Raw genomic sequence first — 19,126 nt, forward strand, 5'->3', positions numbered from 1 at the left:
GGACAAAGACAAGGATCAAACCCTATATTTCAAGAATCCAAGTAATTCTGGATTCGATGAAATCTTTAGAGAATATCCTGCTCCGAAGTCATATTAAAATTTTGCGGAAAATCTTTCCTTATCAACTTTCGAACTTAGGATATTTTCATAAATATTCATGTCCGAAATTATCTACCTCTTCGTGTTTTTCTGTATTCCATTACATTGGAAACTCCTGTAAAACTCAAGTATAAATTATGAATGAATTGTGAAGAAGTGTTGGAAACAAATGCATGAGTTAGTATAATATAATGCGCTTGGCCAACGTGATTATACTACAGTAATTCATGCTGAGTTTCTAATGGAATGTGATGATTCACAGATTATAACGTCATCATGTGTCATGTTACATAACTCTTTCATTCTACTTAACTTCTTAACATATCAAGAAAGTATAATTTTGATAGTTCTATTCCCAGTGACTCTGGTAATTTGACAAATCAAATCGTGCTAATACATTCCTTCTTATTTAGAACATGATGTTTATCCGAAATTCCATACTTACGAGTTCTGGACCGATACTCGCTCTACTAGAGGTTGAGAGGATAATCAAAAGGCAAAGAGCTCTAAAATATAAGAGAAAATATAAAGCCCAAAAACAACACTGAAGTTACAAACCGTGGATATTAATACGAATAGCAATATAAAGACACAGTATAATTAAGAATAGTATCACCCTAAGGTAATAGTGGAAGTAAACAGATTTTTCAGGTGGAAGATTGAAAAGAAGGATGACAAAAATGATAATTAGAAAAATATCAAGGATTAGAACTGGATTAGACATTTTCACAATCTTTTGGATTTATGAACTAAGAAAGAAAGTATAGGAGTGGTGGAAAATAATGGGACGAAAAAAGTAAATTTATAAGGAAAATATCAGGCGTAGCAATTGAGGCAGATCATCGCATTTAATTATAGAGATCTTAATTTTCTTATTCACCGAATAATCAAATCTTTTAGATTTCGAAGATTTTCTTCAAATTCCTTTAATTCCGGAATTCAACCAAGAGAACGTCAAAAGTTCAGACGAATCTCTATTTATGTATTTCAATCTTTTGCGACAGCTTCACTTATACTCTTCGAATAATCAAATTATTTATTCCTTATTACTCAATGGTAATAAAATTCTATTCATCAGCTCACATGCGTCATGAAAACATATTTAATGTCAACCATGACCATCCCAATCAAATTTCGGGACGAAATTTCTTTAACGGGTAGGTACTGTAACGACCCGGGAATTTCTGACCAAATTTAAACTTAATCTTTATATGAATTCGATACGATGAGCAAAGTCTGTAATGTTGAGTCTCAAAATTTTTGAACTGTTTTCATGAATTCATATAACCTTTGACTATTCTCGACGATTCACGAACACCTAATTGTGAATAGATATGTGTGTATATATATATTAATTGGAAATATAAATTGAAAGATTATATGATGTAATTATTAGAATTAATAATGTAAAATAAAATAATATATAATGATTATTAGTTAAAACATAGTTATATATTTAAATGGAGTATATTGAATATATATATATATAGTTTTCGAATTTATTTTGTAATCGACAGTAACGCTCAATTGTCATCCGATTAATTATAAACGAGTTAAAAAGGAACTTATGCGATTTTTAAATAAACGGTGATAAAAAAAGAAATGAGTTTTATAAATTATAGACTTATTAAAAATGTATTCAAGAGTTATTTGTTGAATTTTAAAACTTTTTATATTTTTACCTGGGATCTAGCGCGGACAGTTGAGTAAAATTTTAATTAATAATTTTAATATTTAATGACCGAATTTTATACCATAATGACTGAAATAAATAAATAAATAAATAAATAAATTAACCAAAAACATGAATTAATATGTTGAAAGTATATATGCAGCTAAGGTTACTACTCTGTTTATTTTCATCTTCTGTATTTCCTTTTCTTCCATGTAAAAGCGGATTACTAACTGTTGATATTCAAGCATATCACGTATATATATATATATATATATATATATATATATATATATATATATATATATATATATATATATATATATATATATATATATATATATATATATATATATATATATATAAATAAAACTATATGTGGTAATTACTACAATAAAGTTTAATGTTAACCAAAATTTACACGTGGGAATTGAATTCTTAGAATCGCTTTGTTTACTACTCTAAGATATTATATATATATATATATATATATATATATATATATATATATATATATATATATATATATATATATATATCCAATAATAGTAAACCCACTTATTTCAATTAAGTGTTATCCGTGAATTGAGTGACGTTTTTACTATGCCCAATTGATTGGATATTACTATGCATGATGTTGTTCCTTTTCATTTCAAATGATAGAAAATATATATAAATACAATTACATGTTGATGACTTATGGAAACACACAAACCCATCAAATCATCACAACTACCATCAACTATTCTAATATTGAATTCAAGAGATTTACTGCTTTTGTACTTTTGTTTTATTCATAAACTAATCTCATTTATATTATATACTTGTATTAAACCATAAACCCACTTGCCAATTTGTGAATTCTTTTCTCTCCTTTGAACTCACCAACCTTTTGGTTGACACCTTAAAGCATGTTTATTCTCAGGTATGAAAGAAATCTTCCGCTGTGCATTTGCTCATTTTAGAGATATTACTTGGAGTCATTCATGACATATTTCAAAAGACGTTGCATTCTAGTCGTCGAGTTCATCAAGATTATTATTAAGTCAATTATAGTTGGATATATTATGAAATGGTATGCATGCCGTCAACTTTCGATGAAATGAAAGTTTGTCTTTTAAAAACGAATGCAATGTTTGTAAAATGTATCATATAGAGGTCAAGTACCTCGCGACGTAACCAAATGTAATGTATTCGTCCAGATGAATTAGGACGGGTCACTACATTTTGAATACCTTTATGTTCCGATTTTTCCATATAAGATAATCACATCTCCATTCTACCACTTGCCCCACCTTGGAGCCCTCCACCGTTGCTTGAAGTGAAGAACAACCCCTATATGAATTGTTAAAACCCAAAGCCGCATGATTTGTACCAAACCAATTGAAGATATTTTCCCAAATTTCAACACTTTTCGACATTGAAAAAGAGCATGTTGTACCGTTTCTATTCGTTATCACAAAGGCGACATCGGACGGAATGAAGGTCGATTCCCCTCTTATCAAGTTCCGACAATACGGGAAGCCTACCATTCAAAGCCCTCCAAATAAAAATTCAAATCTTTTTAGGAACCAAATTATTACGCAAAGTTTCAATACCCGCAACACTTTAAGTAATGATCTTCGAACGAATCAAATCTTAGAGAATTATTGTTCAGAATTTACCACTAGAACAAAGAGTCCAAGGGCATCGATCTTCACTCTCGCTATCAATCACAAAACCCTGTAGAAGCCGCAACAGTTCTTGAAGTTCTGCACATGTTCTGCCACGAGATTGGCGTACCCAGTCCCAAGACCCAATACAAGAAGCCCCATTCCACCCCACACGTGCGTGGACCAATACATGAGGGTCCTGTTCGAGCTGAAATAACCTGCTGAACGATACATGTAGTGGCGTGTTTGAAAGCCACGGATCGAACCAGAAAGATGTAGCTCTACCATTCCCAACTTTTATATAGATAGATGAGGCAAAACTTAAGAATCAATTATAAGTCAAAGTTTGTACTACATGCACTATTGGTTATACTCTATTATAAGTCAAAACTTGTACTAAATGCATTATTGGATGTACTTTAATGTTTATAATTAATTTTCTTTGTTTATATGGGTAAACTTTACCACTTACAATTTTCTTGTAATGGTATATGGGTAAGTATAATCAAAAGTAAACCTTAATATCCCGACGTGAGATTTTGGGCGAAACAACGACGTGGAATGTCGAAGGAGGAGTGGTAGAACGCTAGGATCTCAATCTTTCACGAGTTAAACGTTGGAAAAGAAAAATGAAACACCCACCACTCTAGAGTCTAGAGACTACTCCGAAGATCAAGACTTGTAAACTTTTTTCGTGAAAAGCGTGGGGATTTAACCATAGATGTTAAATGACATTTATGTCCCTAGACCCGTTTTTTCACACCTAACTACAAACCTCCTATCATTAACTACGATATGCTCTGTTTCTCACGATTCATCGCCATTTTCAACAAATCGACCCACACCCAGAACCCAAATTATAATTATAATAAAACCTAAAATAATAAAATAATTTTTGAAAAATAACATTCACCCTGTTGAATCTTTCTCATTTCAACACAATCTGAAAACAGGGTTTATTCCCATTCCTTTATTACCTCAATTCATTTCCAATCACATCAATTTGAAGAAACGAATACAAGAGGATGAAGAAGGATGAAACAAGATTCAAGAAACATGCAGAACAAGTATGACGTCATTTATTGGAATACGTCATCAGCGTTGATGTTATTGTTTGTGGTACATCGAATCATTTGAAAGGAATATGCTTTTTTGCCAATTTGCCCAACTGCGTGTAATAATTCAACCCAATTGATCTTGTACTTGTTCTTTATTTTATTCAATTATAGATAACAGATCAATTTGTATTATCTACTTCTATATTTAGAAATCTTTATTAGTCAAGTTTCCATTTTTGATTGAAATTAGAGTTTGTTGAAGGTGGTTTTTTGTTATCTACACATTCCGTGTAGGTAATCTCAATTGGGTATTTTGAAAGTTTTGATCTTTATATGTTTGGTCCCCAATTGGGTCTTGAGGAGTTTGTGTAATTGGGGATTAAGGTTGTAATTAGTCTTTATATATCGGTGATGTGGTTTTGGTGATTTGGGGTTAAAAGATGTATGCGGTAGGGAGGTTAGGTAGTTATATTACTCAAGGGGTTTATACTGTTTCCGGCCCGTTTCACCCGTTTGGTGGGGCGGTTGATATGGTTGTGGTGCAACAACAAGACGGTAGTTTGAAATCGTCTCCTTGGTATGTTAGATTTGGTAAGTTTCAAGGGGTTTTAAAGGCGAAAGAACGAGTTGTTGACATTAATGTTAATGGGCTCGATGCGGATTTTCATATGTATTTGGATCCACGAGGGGAGGCGTATTTTTTACGGGAGGTTGATTCGGATGAAGTGGTTGAGGGTGTTTCGTCTCATTCGTCTATGTGTGAGGAATTAAATGGAAAAGGGAATGATAAGATCCCGATTAAGTCAAAAAGTATGAATTATGAATTTGATAGTAATTCGGTTAGTGATGTCAGCAACGGTGCGGTTTTGTCTAGGAATAACTCTAAACGGTCTAGGATTTTAGGGTTTGTTCTTGGTAGACGATCGATGAAAGAACCTATTTCTTCGATTGAAGAGAATGATTTGAATGTTGGTCGAATGGGGTCACTAGAAAGTGCTGAAATGGCCGCTGATCTTTTAGAGATGAGGTGGTCAACTAATCTTTCATCGAAAAATAATAAAAATGTTGCTAACGAATTAAGACACGATAATGGGGATGTTACGGGTGGACGTTTGGAAACGAGTTTGGTTTTGCATGAACAACACTTTGTAAATAAGTTAGAGGGTTTAGAGGTTAAAGAAACTATTGAAGAAGATATTGTTAATGATGATGTTACTAAAGAGGTTGATGATAATTATGTTCCCGAAGAGAGTTTAAGAAGTCATTTGGATGATCCTAATAACGAGCCCGAAGTGGGATTAATAACGGCTCAAGGATCGTTAGAAATTGTACCCGAAAGTTACGCCGAAGCAGGATGTAATCAAGAAGATACATATGAACCAAACGAAGTTAGACCCCTTTTTGAGTCGAATGGTGAGGCGTTATTAATCCCACAAGTAACCGAACATGTTGTAGAACAACCATTAAGCTTTAATGATCTTGATGTTCCAAAACCGAGTATCGACACGATTGATCTAAAAGTCAACCAAGTAGGGAGTGAGTCAATGCGTCTTACAATCAGAACAGATAAAGATCGTTTGAAAGGCGAATTTGAAGGAATTAATTCAAATATTAGGAGGTGTTCGAGTAATGTTGAGATTCCTATACCTAAAAGTTTTGAAGTTGCAGAAGCGGAAATGGGTCAACGTTCAAAATCTCTGCCCAACATTAGGTGTCAATATAATAACGTTGTTTCGGATAATCATGAGGATGCACAATTTTATTCCCCGATTGGAAAATTAAGATCGTCTTGGGATTTTTTAAGAGAAGATGCTTCGAGGATCAGAACGTCGAATTTAAAGTCAAAATTAGCACAAAGTGCAAATAACATGTCAAATGAGCTTAAAGATGGTAGCATTGAAAGTGGTATGATTCTTTTATCTACATTCATATTCATTATAGGTTGGTAGTTGTATCATAAAAAAATATAAGGCTCGAGTGTTTGTAAATGTATTTAATTTAGTTCAAAATCTTTTGTATGTATCAAACTTAGAATGTTTATGTATTTGAAGGTATTTTTGGACTAAAGTTGAATACTTTTGCATAACCTTATCGTAATATATAATGATTAGTTTAGTTATCAAGATTTGAATGTATAAAAAGATGATTTTTCTTTGCAGGTGTTGTTGATGGTGCGGGTGGAAGTTGGAGTTTGTGGCCGTTTAGAAGATCGGGAAGTAAAATCGTTCCAGATAAAGAACAAAATACTAAAAAGGATTCGACAATTGTTGATATTGTACCGGAAACGGATGTCGAAAAAGAAGAGTGCTCACCGAAGTTGGATAAGATGCACACGCGTGCGATTACGCCAACTCCCGAGCAGTTAGCTTCTTTGAATCTAGCAGAGGGACAAAACACTGTGACATTTACGTTTTCAACATCCGTATTAGGGCCACAAAAGGTTTATGTTTTGTTTCTGTCTGTTTATTATTGTGCTGTTAAATTTGTGTGTTTTTACGGTTGTAATAAATTGTGTACCTTATATTTGATGTATAAATATTGTAGGTGGATGCTAGAATTTATTTGTGGAAGTGGGATACTCGCATTGTGATTTCGGACGTTGATGGAACAATCACCAAGTAAGTTTCTTTTACTCTCTTAGATTAAAATGTAGCTTATAGATTAAAATTACATTTATGCCCTTCACCTTTACCTTTTGTATATCAAGGGGTATGGCTCCGCTGGACGTTAGTTATATGTTCATGCCTTTAAGTGAGGACCAAATTGTCACACAACCATTAAGAGTGCAAAATATGCCCAACAATCTGGATTTGATTGATTTATGTTTGTGTTGTTTGGTTGTGTAAATATGTAAAGCTTAAAAGTACAAATGTATATTAAACAACTATGGAATAATAACTAAACGATTTCGAAATAATTGTAGCTTATATTATATGATGATGATGATTAATGTAGTAACACATGTGCTATTGTCTTGTGGTCTTATAGATCTGATGTGCTTGGACAATTCATGCCTTTGGTTGGAAGAGATTGGTCGCATATTGGTGTAACTCACCTCTTTTCAGGGATCAAGGTTTGTTGTTGCACTATTTTATCTTTATCTCTTTTTTTTATTTTTTTTATTTATCATTTTTTTGTTTAAAAAAAAATTGTCTCTTGCTTAACCCCATGCCTTATGAAACTTGTATTTACATGGTTCAATTAAAGTTTTTGACTATTTAGAAATTAGTTTTTCTCTTCCCGTTCCGGGTCATGCCAGTCACATTGAGCGAACTTAAATGAATATAATATTTTGTGAACTATGAATAAGTTATAAAACCTAATCGATTATAATCGGATTGGTAGCAATTATAATGGTTGACATTTTGGGAATAGATATTATCTTAAGATAATGCCATCCAAGAAGTATTGTGAATTTCATGGTACGTTAGGTGTATTTTGTGTTCTTAGGATTACTGTTTCTTTGACATAATGACATGATAGTTTATACACAATAGTATATGTTTGCTCCCTGAAATTAAAATAGGGTTTACAAAGTTGAGCACATCAGGCCAGTTGGATAATGGGTCAAGTTGGATATCATGTTTTATGGATTTAATCAGGTTGGGTCAACTTGGATTGACATAAAGCACGTTATTGTTTCCCTGCCTTTTTTTAGATACTGTGCCCTACGTATAATTAGAAACTTACATTTTTACAATTGCAATTAGTCAATATGATTTTTACAAGTTAATCTTTCTATTTTCTGCGTTAGCCCTTCTGACACGTTAGATCTGAAATATGCAGATCAATGTAATCATTTTCTTTGTCTCAACTGAGACCCGTGAATGGGCTAAACTTATTTTACTTGTATATATAGACCAGACACATACTTTTTATCTTTTCGTTCACAATTGAATATGCATGTAAACACAAATGAACTGTTTGTTGATGTGTATGATGTAGGAAAATGGATATCAAATGCTTTATCTAAGTGCTCGCGCAATTTCTCAAGCCTCTATCACTAGACAGTTCCTTTTCAACCTTAAGCAGGTACTATAACACTTTAACTTACTCTATCCTATTGTGCAAGTGAAAGTTTTCCTGATATTTTTCCCACCAAATCATAACAATTTAATTTTGTGTTTTTTTTTTTGTTGTTGCTAATTTTGTTACCAAATCCATAATATGAGGACTCTATGTTTGTGTGTTCTGTTGAATTCCTAACAATCAGCTCTGAACTTAATTTGCAGGATGGGAAGGCTTTACCTGATGGGCCAGTTGTTATATCTCCTGATGGACTTTTTCCTTCACTTTTTCGCGAAGGTAAAACTTTAACTGATTTTGTTACTCATATCAGTAATCATTATTGGACTATTACACAAAAAGTGACCATAAACAGACTGAGGATAATGCTTTCTACTGAGTAATATGTTTATCAGTTTTATCATATCAATTTCAATACGAAGTACAAACAGTCACAGTTATATAGTCTTCTGAATTTATTTCCTACCATTTTGCAGTTATAAGAAGAGCTCCACATGAATTCAAAATCGCTTGCTTGGAGGTTAGTTCCTAAATATTTACCGTGTCCTTAAAAATTGCATCCGACTTTACCTAATGGTGAACTTACAAAAAAGATTATTTTTTAATATAAAAAGGAAATTCAAATTTTTTTTTTTTTTTTTTTTTTGGTAATTTTTATGGGTTGGAGACATGAAGTATAAGTTTATTTTAGGGTTAATGGTATGCAAATGTAGTAAAGTTACTCTTTTTACAATAGAACTTTTAAACATTAATACACAAATAGCAAACAGTCTAAACTTTAATACTTTCACATACCATTATCTCTTTATTTTATGAAGAATATAAATCTAAATATATGGTATTTGATATCCCAAACTTCTTTTGTATCTGTAGGATATCAAGGCATGTTTTCCACCCGATAGGAATCCGTTTTATGCTGGTTTTGGAAACAGAGATACAGACGAATTTAGTTACCTGAAAGTCGGAATACCCAAAGGAAAAATCTTCATCATCAATCCTAAGGTGCTTGCTTAAAAATAAAATAATATTTATTATTCATATATAATTAGATAGATTAATTATAGATTACGGAGTATATGATTATAATTGTACTTCCGTTTTGATGTTTTACAGGGCGAAGTTGTTATAAATCGGTGCATCGACTCAAAATCATATGCTTCACTCCACGCTCTCGTTAATGGCATTTTCCCACCAATATCCGTACATGAAGAGGTTCGATCTTACAACTTGTATAACTTCTCATTCAACTTTTTCTTTATTATAACATGGATTTGTTTATCCTTTTTTAGCAGGAGGATTATAACTCTTGGAACTTCTGGAAACTTCCACCCCCGACTATGGATTAATCGAAGATGTCGACGAGAATATTGTAATTAACCACTCTTTTTTCGCCTCAGTAGATCGAATCGTATAGAAATAGAAAAATATTCATGTAGTAACACATTCAACCTTGAACGACTTACATTCATTAAATTCATAATACTAGTCGTGCATATATGTTTGTGAATTTGTTATTTACACAAGTAAACAGTGTTAGTATGTTATGATTCTAATACCTAATTCTCTTTGTGCAAACTGGATTAAATTTTCAATTTCACATTCGTCAACGAAACCATTTCCATTTCTATCAGCAGAATCGATACCAGCCGTTGATTTCCATCTTGAAAACCAACCTCCGTTGGCCTTAACAACTTGTCGAAGCTCTTTTTTGCTGATACGACCATCTTTATTTGTGTCGAATCGCATCAACCATCTCTTGAACTCTTTAACAGTTAGTTCGCGTCTGCCATCATCCGAGATGTTTTGGTTTATGGAGGTGGTCTTGAATGCCATTCTAAAAGACTTTTCTGAAAAAAATTGTAGTGAATTGATAAAGTATTTGAAGGGTTTAGTTCAAGTTTATACTAAGTTAATGGGATTTGTTTGGTGTTTATATACTAGGTTTTCTTTGTTCCTTTTTGTTAGCCGCCATTGATTCTTATAATGGCCGAAAATATTGAATACCATGGAAGGTTTAAAAGATGAGGCTTTGTGCATTGTATACCGTATGTTATAAAATGGAGTTTGTTCCCACTTGTTGCTTTTTATTATTGTATTGTGTTAAGGTTTTTGTTATAATTCAGTAGGCTTATAACTACCTTTAGTGGTTTGATTCTTGATGTTATAATTCAGTAGGCTTATAACTACCTTTAGTGGTTTGATTCTTGATGTTATAATTCAGTAGGCTTATAACTACCTTTAGTGATTTGATTCTTGATTTAGAATACTAATAATGAAGTGTAAGAACAAAGATGATAATGGAGAGAAAGAAAGAAACACTTTGTAAGTGTGAGAAATGGTACAAGTTTAATGCTTGCATTCATGAGTATTTATAGCCTAAAATCTCAATATAAAAATACATACTTTGTGTACCAAAATTGACTATATGTATACACCAAAATTGACTATCCATATCTATATTATTATTATTATTATAACACTCCCCCTTGGATAGCAATTTTATTTTGTTGAAGATCAACTATAAATTACTGCCTCGTTAAAAACCTTGCTAAAGAAAACCCAGTGGGAAAAAACTTTAGCTAAGGGAAAAAGAGTGCAGCATGGAGTTGACTCCCCCTCAAGTAGACATCGCTTCAGCTGTTACATCTTTTGAACATGTCTCATGCCAATGTTATGAACGTGTGTTCTGAAAATAGCAGTTGGAAGTGCTTTCGTGAAAAGATCAGCAGAGTTTTTGCTAGATTGCACATATCTCATTTCAATCTGGTTGTCCTTAATGAGATTTTGAGTGTATGAGAAGAATCTAGGTGGTATGTGTTTTGTTCGGTCACTTTTGATATACCCTTCTTTCATCTGTGCTATGCAAGCTGCATTATCTTCATAGATAGTTGTTGGACTTTTATCGCGTTCTAGTCCACAAGAATCAGTAATGAGTTGTGTCATTGATCTCAACCAAAAACATTCTCGAGTAGCTTCATGTAATGCAATCACTTCGGCATGATTTGACGATGTAGCAACAAGTGTTTGTTTTTGAGAACGTCATGATATTGCAGTACCTCCATTTAGGAATACATATCCAGTTTGAGATTTAGCTTTATGTGGATCAGATAAATAACCTGCATCTGCATAACCAACCAAATCTTGTTTTGATTCGTTAGAATAAAATAATCCTAAATCAGTAGTTCCTCGAAGGTATCGAAATATGTGTTTGATCCCATTCCAGTGTCTTTTGGTAGGAGCAGAGCTGAACCTTGCCAACAAATTAACTGCAAAAGAAATGTCAAGTCTTGTACAATTTGTAAGATACATAAGAGCTCCAATTGCACTAAGATATGGTACTTCTGGTCCAAGAATGTCTTCTTGATCTTCACATGGACGAAATGGATCAGCTTCAACATTGAGTGATCTAACAACCATAGGAGTACTTAATGGTTTTGCCTTGTCCATATTGAAACGTTTCAAAATCTTTTCAGTATATGTTGTTTGATGTACAAGTAAACCATTAGGCATATGCTCAATTTGTAAACCAAGGCAATACTTGGTTTTTCCGAGATCTTTCATTTCAAATTCTTTCTTTAGAAGTTGAATGGCTTCATGGATCTCTTTATTTGTACCTATGATGTTAAGATCATCAACATAAACAGCTATGATCACATATCCGGATGTTGTTTTCTTAATGAAAACACAAGGGCAAGTAAGATTATTTGTATACCCTTTGCTTATCAAGTAATCACTTAATCGGTTATACCACATACGTCCCGATTGTTTTAACCCATATAAAGATCTTTGTAATTTAATCGAATACATTTCTTTGGGTTTTGCATTTGATGCTTCTGGTACCTTAAATCCTTCAGGTATCTTCATATATATATCACTATCAAGTGATCCATATAGATAAGCAGTCACAACATCCATGAGATGCATTTCTAAATTTTTAGAAACTGCCAGACTGATTAAGTACCTAAAAGTAATTGCATCCATAACAGGAGAATAAGTTTCTTCATAATCAATTCCCGGTCTTTGAGAAAAACCTTGAGCTACAAGTCTAGCTTTATACCTTGTAACTTCATTTTTCTCATTTCTTTTTCGGACAAAAATCCATCTGTATCCTACAGGTTTCACATCTTTAGGAGTGAGAATGATGGATCCGAAAACTTTTCTTTTATTGAGTGATTCTAATTCAGCTCGTATTGCTTCTTTCCATTGAGCCCAATCATGTCTATTTTGACATTCAACCATAGATGTTGGTTCTGGATCATCATCATTATTCATGATGTCATATGCAACATTAAATGAAAATTTCTCATCAAGATTTTTCATTTCATTTCGGTTCCATAATATTTTTGAATATGCATAATTGATTGCAATTTCTTTATTGACATCATCAATCTCCTCTGCAGTAGGAGTAGTGATTTGTGGTTCTTCTTGAACACTTTCTTTTACTTCATTATCAGCTGATTTTCTTTTTCGAGGATTTTTATCCTTTGAACCGATTGGTCTTCCACGTTTCTGACGTGGCAAAGATTCATGAGTGACGTTATTGCCAGCTTTTGGAATTTCAATTCGAGCTGGAGTATTTACTGCTGGTATATATGATTTTGTCACCGTTTTTGTATCTGTAAATGCATCAGGCAATTGATTTGCAAGTTCTTGTATATGCATTATCTTTTGAACTTTTGTCTCGCATTCTTTTGTGCGAGGATCAAGATACTTTAATTGAGGTTCACACCATGAAACATCATTTTCTTTATTTTTCATTTCTCCCCCTAATCTAGGGAACAATGTTTCATTAAAATGACAATCAGCAAAACGTGCTGTAAAAACGTCACCTGTCATAGGTTCAATATACCTTAATATTGAAGATGTTTCATATCCAACATATATTCCCAACCTCCTTTGAGGACCCATTTTTGTACGTTGTGGTGTCGCAATTGGAACATACACTGCACAACCAAATGTTCTAAGATGAGAAATATTTGGCTCTTGACCAAAAGCAAGTTGTAGGGGGGAATATTTATGACTTGCACTTGGTCTGATGCGAATCAATGCAGCAGCATGTAAAATTGCATGACCCCATATAGATACAGGGAGTTTTGTTCTCATTATCAATGGTCTAGCGATTAACTGTAAACGTTTAATCAATGACTCGGCTAAACCATTTTGTGTATGCACATGAGCAACAGAATGTTCAACAACAATTCCTATAGACATGCAATAGTCATTAAATGCTTGAGATGTAAATTCACCAGCATTATCAAGTCTCACCCTTTTAATGGTGTAATCAGGAAAATGAGCTCTCAATTTAATAATTTGGGCAAGAAATTTTGCAAATGCCACATTACGGCTTGATAACAGACAAACATGAGACCATCTGCTAGATGCGTCTATTAGAACCATGAAATATCTAAATGGTCCACATGGTGGATGAATTGGTCCACATATATCACCTTGAATTCTTTCAAGAAACATTGGTGATTCTTTCTCAACCTTAAGTGGTGAGGGTCTAGTTATCAATTTTCCAAGAGAGCAAGATGTACATGGAACCATTGTATCATGATGGATTTTTCTATCCTTTAGTGGATGTCCATGAGTACATTCAATAATCCTTTTCATCATTGTTGATCCTGGATGGCCTAATCTGTTATGCCATAAACTGAATACACCAGGATCAATATATTTTTCGTTAACTACCATATGTATTTCTGGTACATTTATATGTGTATAATGTAATCCAGAACTAAGTCTTGGCAGTTTTTCAACCACATGACTCTTGTCAGTGATACTTAAATATTTCTCATTTTCTGTTGTCACTGACTGATAATCATACCCGTTAAGGTATATGTCGGAGAAACTCAATAAATTTCTGCTTGACTTGGGAGAAAATAAGGCATCATTTATTAAAAATTTTGTACCATTTGGTAGTATGAAATTTGCCTTTCCTATCCCTTTTATCAAGTTAGCAGGTCCTGATATTGTATGTATAGTTCCTTCCGTTGGTTTTAGATCAATAAAATATTTCTCGGATTTAAGTATAGTGTGTGTAGTTCCACTGTCTGCTATACAGAGATCTCCACCACTTGATTGATGTTGTATTCCAGCAAAATTCATATTGAACTTCATATATAAGAAATAAATAGTGAGTACATTAATATTACACAATATTTTAAACGCAAATAGATAGTACTGAAACATTTAGCAAACATAATGACAAAGACAGACGATATTAAATCGTTTATTTTTCAAAAGACACACAACTTAAACATTCAAGAAATCTTCATATAAATCAGATGGTTTCTCAGTGACTGTTGGATCAATATTATCCACAAAATTTACTTCCTTTTCTTTACCTTTCAGCGAATCCTGATACATCTTAACAAGATGTTTAGATGTTCGGCAAGTATTAGCCCAGTGGCCCATTCTACCACATCTGTAGCAAGATTCTTCAGAATTTTTAGAAGAATTTTCTTCAACATCTTGTTTAATGGGCTTGTTTTGTGGTTGATATTTATATTTTCGTGGATTACTATTTCTTTGACCACCACGGCCACGACCACGACCACGTCCACGCCCATTACCATTACCATAAGGATGGTTTCTACCATAGTTATGGCTTTTGGCATGATGATGGTGATGGTTATTATAACCACGACCTTGCCCGCGTCCTTGTCCCTGTTTATAATTATTTGCAGTATTTGCTTCAGGGATTGCAAGTGTACCAGTAGGACGGGATTGCTGATTTTTCATTAATAGCTCATCATTTTGCTCTGCAACTAAGAGATATGAATTAAGTTCAGGATATGTTTTGAACTTTAGCATTCTCAAATTTCTTTGCACTGTGATGTTTGCAGCATTCATTGTGGAGAAAGTTTTCTCCATCATGTCTGCATCACTAATTTCATGTCCACAGAATTTAAGTTGTGAACATGTATTATACAGAGCTGAGCTGTATTCATTTACTTTCTTAAAGTCTTGGAACCTTAATGTTCTCCATTGTTCCATTGCAGCTGGAAGTAAAATTTCTCTTTGATTATTGAATCTGCTTTTGAGACCTTCCCATAAAACATGGGGATCTTCTACAGTCACATAATTATTTTGTAAGCATTCATCAATATGTTGATGAATAAAGCAACATGCCGTAGCTTGTTCTTTTTCAGAACAAGTGTTGTTTTCATTTATGGTTTCAAGAATGCCCATTGATTTAAGATGCATTTTTACTTTTATAACCCATGGCATGTAGTTGTTTCCAGTTGATTCTAAAGGAGTAAATTTAAGCTTTTCCAGATTCGACATTTTCTTTTATCAAAAATTAAAACAAACATCATGATAAATTAGAGTCAATTTATATTCATAAGTATATAAACATTAAACATAAATTTAATATAACATAAATGATAAGTAGGTGACAGTGTCGACCATGTGTAAGCAATCATAAATAAATGTTATATAACAAAAATATAAATATTAGTAAACATAAATGAAAATTTGGCGACAGTGTCGACCATATATTTTTTCAGGTGGTATAACCGACCTATATCATTCTGGTGGTATAACCGACCATATATCATTTTGGTGGTATAACCGACCATATATCATTTTGGTGGTATAACCGACCATATATCATTTTGGTGGCAGAGCCAACCATATTTAGTATTAAGATTATCGTGCTGATAACGTGTTATAATTCAGTAGGCTTATAACTACCTTTAGTGGTTTGATTCTTGATGTTATAATTCAGTAGGCTTATAACTACCTTTAGTGGTTTGATTCTTGATGTTATAATTCAGTAGGCTTATAACTACCTTTAGTGATTTGATTCTTGATTTAGAATACTAATAATGAAGTGTAAGAACAAAGATGATAATGGAGAGAAAGAAAGAAACACTTTGTAAGTGTGAGAAATGGTACAAGTTTAATGCTTGCATTCATGAGTATTTATAGCCTAAAATCTCAATATAAAAATACATACTTTGTGTACCAAAATTGACTATATGTATACACCAAAATTGACTATCCATATCTATATTATTATTATTATTATAACAGTTTTTAATTTATTAGGCCTAACCTAGCAAGTTATATTGTTTAATGCATTTTGGTATATAAAAATCAGAACGTGCATGTTAGAAAGACATAAATAACATTGGTTGGTTAGGGAGATGAGAAGCTTTAGCATAAAGTTGATTCATTTAGTTGTTAATGTTCACAAGTTATGTTTATCTAATCTAATTTTAATTCTAACTTGTTATAATAAAAGCTTGTTATAATAAAAGAAGATGGTTTTACAAGAATGTACGTAATTATTATAGTTTTACAAAAATGTACGTAATTATTATAGTTGAAGGAAAATTGTAGCAGATTGTAGCAAAATATGCAAAATGTACAAAAGTACAATGCTAAAATCTTGAAAAACCATAGAATGGAGATGCTCAAACAACTAGTTCGATGAAAAAAGTAGCTATTAATATTCCACTTTGTTTCTTAGTTGACATATTGACATATTGTGATGCATTTACCATATATGTATTTGATTGATACCGTGTTCGTTTTTGTTTTCAATTATTGTGTACTAATATTTATCTAAATTTTTACAGCTTACCGAATCACAAAACTAATAGATTTTAACATTTGCCAACTTTTTTGTAGCCTACTTGTTTCCAAAATCTTATATTTGACAAAAGGTTAGGTATTACTCATTCTGTATGGGTGATGGCTGGTCATGGAGAGTACAAGACCGAGACCAAATGGGGAAATTCAATGTAAAAAGATTGTCTTCCGTGCTCGCAGGGGCGGTAATGGGCAGCCGCCCTAAGTGAATTTTCAATTTTTAGTGTAAAAATTTAAATTTTTTGATTTTGGGCCCGGTGGATTTTTTATTTTGCCCACAACTCTCCATAATTTGCCCCAAAAGCCTTCATATTTTGCCCTAAAATCTCCAAATTTTGCGAAAAAAACTTCCAAAGTTTGCTCAAAAACGTCCAAATTTTGCTCAAAAATCTCTATATTTTGCCCAAAAAAATTGCTTGCCGTTAAAATAAAAAAAAAAAACTTCCAAACAACCTACAATCACTGTTACTTTTTGCCATCAAGATTTGTTGTTGGATTTTTAATTCACTGACGCTTTTTAAATCGATGTAAACCTACTTGCTGTGATTCCACCAAAACAAAACAAAATTAGAAATTAATATTCCGTAAAACCCTTTGTAGACGTACTTGTTGCAAACAAACTCTCTATAAAATTAAAATATAATTTCTTGTAGATATGCACTGTGATATCGAAATAAGCAAACAAGAGTGCATTCAATTAAATAATTGATATGCCATGTGCTATATTATAAATTGAAAGGAAATTGGAAATACAATGTTGTCGGCAAAAGTATGAGTGTGCGATCGGAATGTTTTCTCTTTTTATACTTTGGCCGTGAAAAGAAAAAGGGATTAGGATTGAAGGAGTTAGGCTATTGATACCATGTTAAATGTGATGATGGATATATGATTTTTATTGATTCAAGACAAAATTACTCCCGTCGTCCTTGAACATATACCGAAATTATAGGCGTCGTCCCTAAAGTTTTTTTTTTGCGCTCGTCGTCACTGAACTTGCATTTTATAACTTGTGTCGTCCTTCTGTTATCTGTCCGCCTCTTTCCTCCGTTAACCTTCAACATGTGCCAAACATGTGAGGGCAATTCTGGTATTTTATCTCTTTTATAGTTCAGGGACGACCAGCGTAATTTTGTCTTTCTTCCCTTATTTTCATCTTCATCCCCAATATTAAACAAACCCTAATTTTTTTCAAACCTTTTATTTTTTAAACTATTTTCTTTCTTCTTTCTTCACAGATCTATCCAAAACCATGAACACAATTACTAATTCAAATTCACATCAGTGTACATCTTATATTCAGAAACTCAGATGCACAAAATCAATCTATTACATTTGCCACAGTGTTCGTGCTTTATCCACATGAACATCAAAAATCATCATCATCATCATTTATGATTCTCAACTCGATTTAAGATCAGAAAATGTTCCCATTCAGAATCCTAGGCTTCGTGTATCAATATAACAGAAAAACACTCGATGATCTTTATTATCGATTGACAGTTTCATATTCACCTCGATCTAGATCGTGTTCATCACTAACCGAAACTACAAACGACTTAGGTCCTCAGAACGATTCAGGAACTTTTGGCGAAAAGTAAAATTGCAATTCTGTCAAGATTCATATCGTGATTCTTTCTGGAAAATTACAGATTCTAATTGTTTCGTATGATGATGAATTTGAAGGTTAAAGATATATGATAAAAAGTCAAACGAAGTGGATTTCATCAAATTCAAGTTCAATACGATGTTTCAGGTTTGTTTGATGGTGATCGAGTGTTCCTATGACGATTCGAAGCAACTTTGATGAAGGAATTGTGGATTAAAAACAACTGAATCATGAAATTCAATTTTTGTGTGCTTCATGGTTACGGTCCTTGTTCATCATCGATTCATAAGCTTTGAAGCTATTTTGGTGTTAATCCCTTCCTTAAAATTGTAAATCGATGCCTATGAAATCCGTACCAATTGATTTCAATTGATAATTGCAAAAAAGTTGTGATTGTTGAATTTTGAGT

General features: G+C 32.8%; 2 protein-coding genes across 2 annotated transcripts in view; both read left to right on the forward strand.

Annotated features, from left to right (window-relative positions):
- Positions 1-19,126, forward strand: part of LOC139867484 (BRI1 kinase inhibitor 1-like) — a 227,044-nt gene that overhangs the window by 192,919 nt on the left and 14,999 nt on the right. The gene's annotated exons all lie outside the window — the stretch shown is intronic.
- On the forward strand, positions 4,263-10,018 carry LOC139867626 (phosphatidate phosphatase PAH2-like). Its single transcript, XM_071855991.1, has 10 exons — positions 4,263-6,386; positions 6,641-6,921; positions 7,026-7,099; positions 7,470-7,554; positions 8,427-8,513; positions 8,714-8,786; positions 8,984-9,027; positions 9,381-9,509; positions 9,621-9,719; positions 9,800-10,018. The coding sequence occupies exons 1-10, from the start codon at positions 4,922-4,924 to the stop codon at positions 9,851-9,853; spliced, it is 2,391 nt and encodes a 796-aa protein (XP_071712092.1). The 5' UTR covers positions 4,263-4,921; the 3' UTR covers positions 9,854-10,018.

The sequence above is a fragment of the Rutidosis leptorrhynchoides genome, chromosome 9 (assembly GCF_046630445.1).
Source record: "Rutidosis leptorrhynchoides isolate AG116_Rl617_1_P2 chromosome 9, CSIRO_AGI_Rlap_v1, whole genome shotgun sequence".
Taxonomy (NCBI): Eukaryota; Viridiplantae; Streptophyta; class Magnoliopsida; order Asterales; family Asteraceae; genus Rutidosis; species Rutidosis leptorrhynchoides.

Bases quoted from the DNA above. Each gene is read 5' to 3' on its own strand.
- LOC139867626 (XM_071855991.1), top strand. From the start codon at position 4,922: ATGTATGCGGTAGGGAGGTTAGGTAGTTATATTACTCAAGGGGTTTAT. The intron at 7,100-7,469 runs GTAAGTTTCTTT...GTGGTCTTATAG, and splicing joins GTTGATGGAACAATCACCAA to ATCTGATGTGCTTGGACAAT. The intron at 8,787-8,983 runs GTAAAACTTTAA...ACCATTTTGCAG, and splicing joins TCCTTCACTTTTTCGCGAAG to TTATAAGAAGAGCTCCACAT.